This window comes from Opisthorchis viverrini (genome assembly GCF_000715545.1).
Source record: "Opisthorchis viverrini unplaced genomic scaffold opera_v5_866, whole genome shotgun sequence".
Lineage (NCBI taxonomy): Eukaryota > Metazoa > Platyhelminthes > Trematoda > Opisthorchiida > Opisthorchiidae > Opisthorchis > Opisthorchis viverrini.
Genome location: NW_008752593.1, coordinates 17,430 through 20,106, shown reverse-complemented (window position 1 = coordinate 20,106; position 2,677 = coordinate 17,430). Strand labels below are relative to the sequence as shown.

Below are 2,677 nucleotides of genomic sequence, written 5' to 3'. Positions count from 1 at the left end.
ACCACCGAGTGTTCTGTTTCTGATGAGCAACAGTTTTATACAAATATCAATAGCATCGCTTAGTTCCTTCTTCCCGGATATTGCAAGCCAATCCATGGTAATAGTGTGGGGCAAATGCCCATTTCACCACCATGAACGAGTTGATTGACTTGTCCGCCTTGGTCCCAGAAATTGCGACGGATTTCAGTTCACATTTTGAACATTTGAACCTCCAATCACAATGAAAGTCTTTTAAAGATGGATTCACCGAAACCTCAACGACGCCGTCTGAAAAGACTTGAAACCTCTGAGGTAATTGTCAGAGTTACATTACAAACACTTGAGAATTTGGAAGAACAAGCCACAAAAACCGGAACCGAAGAGGGTTTTACCACCCGGTTTCTGAGATGTAACACCATTAAATTGGTTTTAATTTTCACAGCTCATTTGATGCATTTTGAGGGTAGACGCAGAGCAACATACTTTCTCAGAAATCGCTGGTTATTTAGGACGAATCTCATCATGATTCCATCCCCGGTTTACCAAGTTTGAGGTTGATTTGTAAACCTCATGCAAAAGAATGTATTCTTCTAAATCAATAATTAATTTATTCGAAAGAAAACACTACACGGCGGTCGGTTTTTAGACTGATAACTCCGTTAATTTCCGTCACGAAACTAAACTACGACTTTCAATCTAAATCAAGTGACAGAACACAACGCAACACAGATCAGAAAAGGGCCAACCAGCATAGGGACCAAGGCCCTTAAAACCAGCTCTTTTGGGGTTCGGATGCACCTGCAGCATTTAACAGGCCATTACGATGAATATCAGCTTGAAAAACTGGTCGCTCAAATTTCGGAAAGGGAGGGAAGAAAATCCCAACCACCTTTTCATTGTCCTGGAGTCAATCTTGCGAAAAAAAGTATTTCGGGTGGTATCACAGCTAGGCACCAAACTGGTGCTAAATCTGAACAGTTTCGATTTCCCTTATTTGCCTCAGTAGGCGTGGTTGCACTTGTGTCCTGGCTCTAATCATTTTATGCTTTGTTTGAGGGTAGGGTCTATTTGACCACAAACACCGCACGGATTCGCGGTTATGATAGTAGATGCGAGCGATGCACACCACGGCTATTCCCAGTGGCAAATTGTGAAATCTTGCGCTGCTGCGTGATAATGAGCTTGACCGCGTTTAGTTCGTGTATACCTTGAACATACCGTTGCTTAATCAGTTTCCCGAAAATATGAGAACTTACTCACATTGGATTTTTACGGTGTTTATACGGTGTTCTTCGGAGTCAAAGCTTCCAACGATTTGTTTACGCACATTGACGAGGCCGACGTGCCGGGCAAAGTGAAGGTTGAACAAATTTATACAGGATTATCTGGCGCTTCGTTCAAGAAAAGTCGTTCTAGCTGGCCAATGGGCATTCCGTGGGCCATATTCAGATGGGAAAGAGGGGTATGTACAAATGATGCTGGCGATATTCTCCACAAGTTCATGTTTTAGCGCACATCATTCGAAAATGAGCGCAGAACTCCACCCACGTACAATCTGATATTACTGTACGGCAAAACAATGTATGGAATTTCGAGGGCAATACACCCGTAAGGAAATTCAAAATTGAACATCAGTATTGGAACTCTTTCGGCTGACATCCACCTAGTATTGGATAAGGACTTGTTTTCAGACACAGTTTAATTTAGCCTGTGATTCCGCGCTTCAAATAAGTTTTTTTGCGCGTTTTTGCTGGTCCAATTATACTCTCTGTCCCCAGAAGCTGCAAACAGACCACATCGGTCGCCACTTGTTCTATCCCTGGGTGCTCTTCTGAGTTATTTTTTATCTACAGAGTCCAGACAAATAAGCGAACTGTAACGCACAACCCATATGTGCTGTACAAACCGATTTATTATTGGATGGTACGTTAGGCTGAGCTCGATCATGGCCAAAGGGCGCGAATCCGGTCTTACGTACATGGGTAAATTTCATCTGCTGTCGGATTCAATTTTTGCTCATATCAGTGCACAATTGCATGAAATGACCAGATAGGAAAACGCTTCCCTTGTTACATTTTACCATTTTAGGGAAGTGAAATCATGTGACGTTTACCCCCAGACAGACTCACAGAAGACGGCTGCACACAACGACATCCTGGTTGTAGCTTTGACTTTGTAGCTTTTACTGCATTTTCGAATTGGATGATTAATCCGATTCTTCAGATACCCTGATTTCTCTTTACTGAAATCCGACTGTCTTCGTGCGGCTGCTCGAGTTTGTATGTACCGGTGGTACCCGCCCGCCATTTGTATCAACCAGCAGAAATAAAATAGTTGGATGATTCCCGAGGCATTTTGGATGCGTAACATCAGTGCAGTTGTCTAGGCCACACCGAGCAAGCCCTGTGAAGAGACCTGCGGCAACTGGATACTTGTATTGCTGAATTTATAATGAACATCGAATTCATACAATGGATACAAATACAGCCTATCCTGAAGCGTCTCATACGGGTGAAAGGAGGAAATTCCTACGCCGCGAAGTCGTGTATTAACAAACGCCAACACAACAGCACAAACTCTTGGACAGGAAAGTAGAAGTTTCACGAGCACATAGATTTCATTAGCTGAACATTCCCACGCCTTTTCTTGAACTCTCGTGAACATTCGAGAACATTCGTGAACATTCGCTGCAAAGCAA

At 43.1% G+C, this 2,677-nt stretch overlaps 1 protein-coding gene across 1 annotated transcript in view; it reads right to left on the bottom strand.

The window, feature by feature from the left end:
• Window positions 1-46: 46 nt before the first annotated feature.
• The window catches only part of T265_12111 (hypothetical protein), a gene marked incomplete at both ends in the record, with an annotated part of 19,220 nt that continues 16,589 nt past the window's right edge, over window positions 47-2,677 (bottom strand). Inside the window, one exon of the mRNA XM_009179097.1 lies at window positions 47-267. Coding sequence (XP_009177361.1) covers window positions 47-267 — 221 coding nt within the window. The remainder of the gene's footprint in view (window positions 268-2,677) is intronic.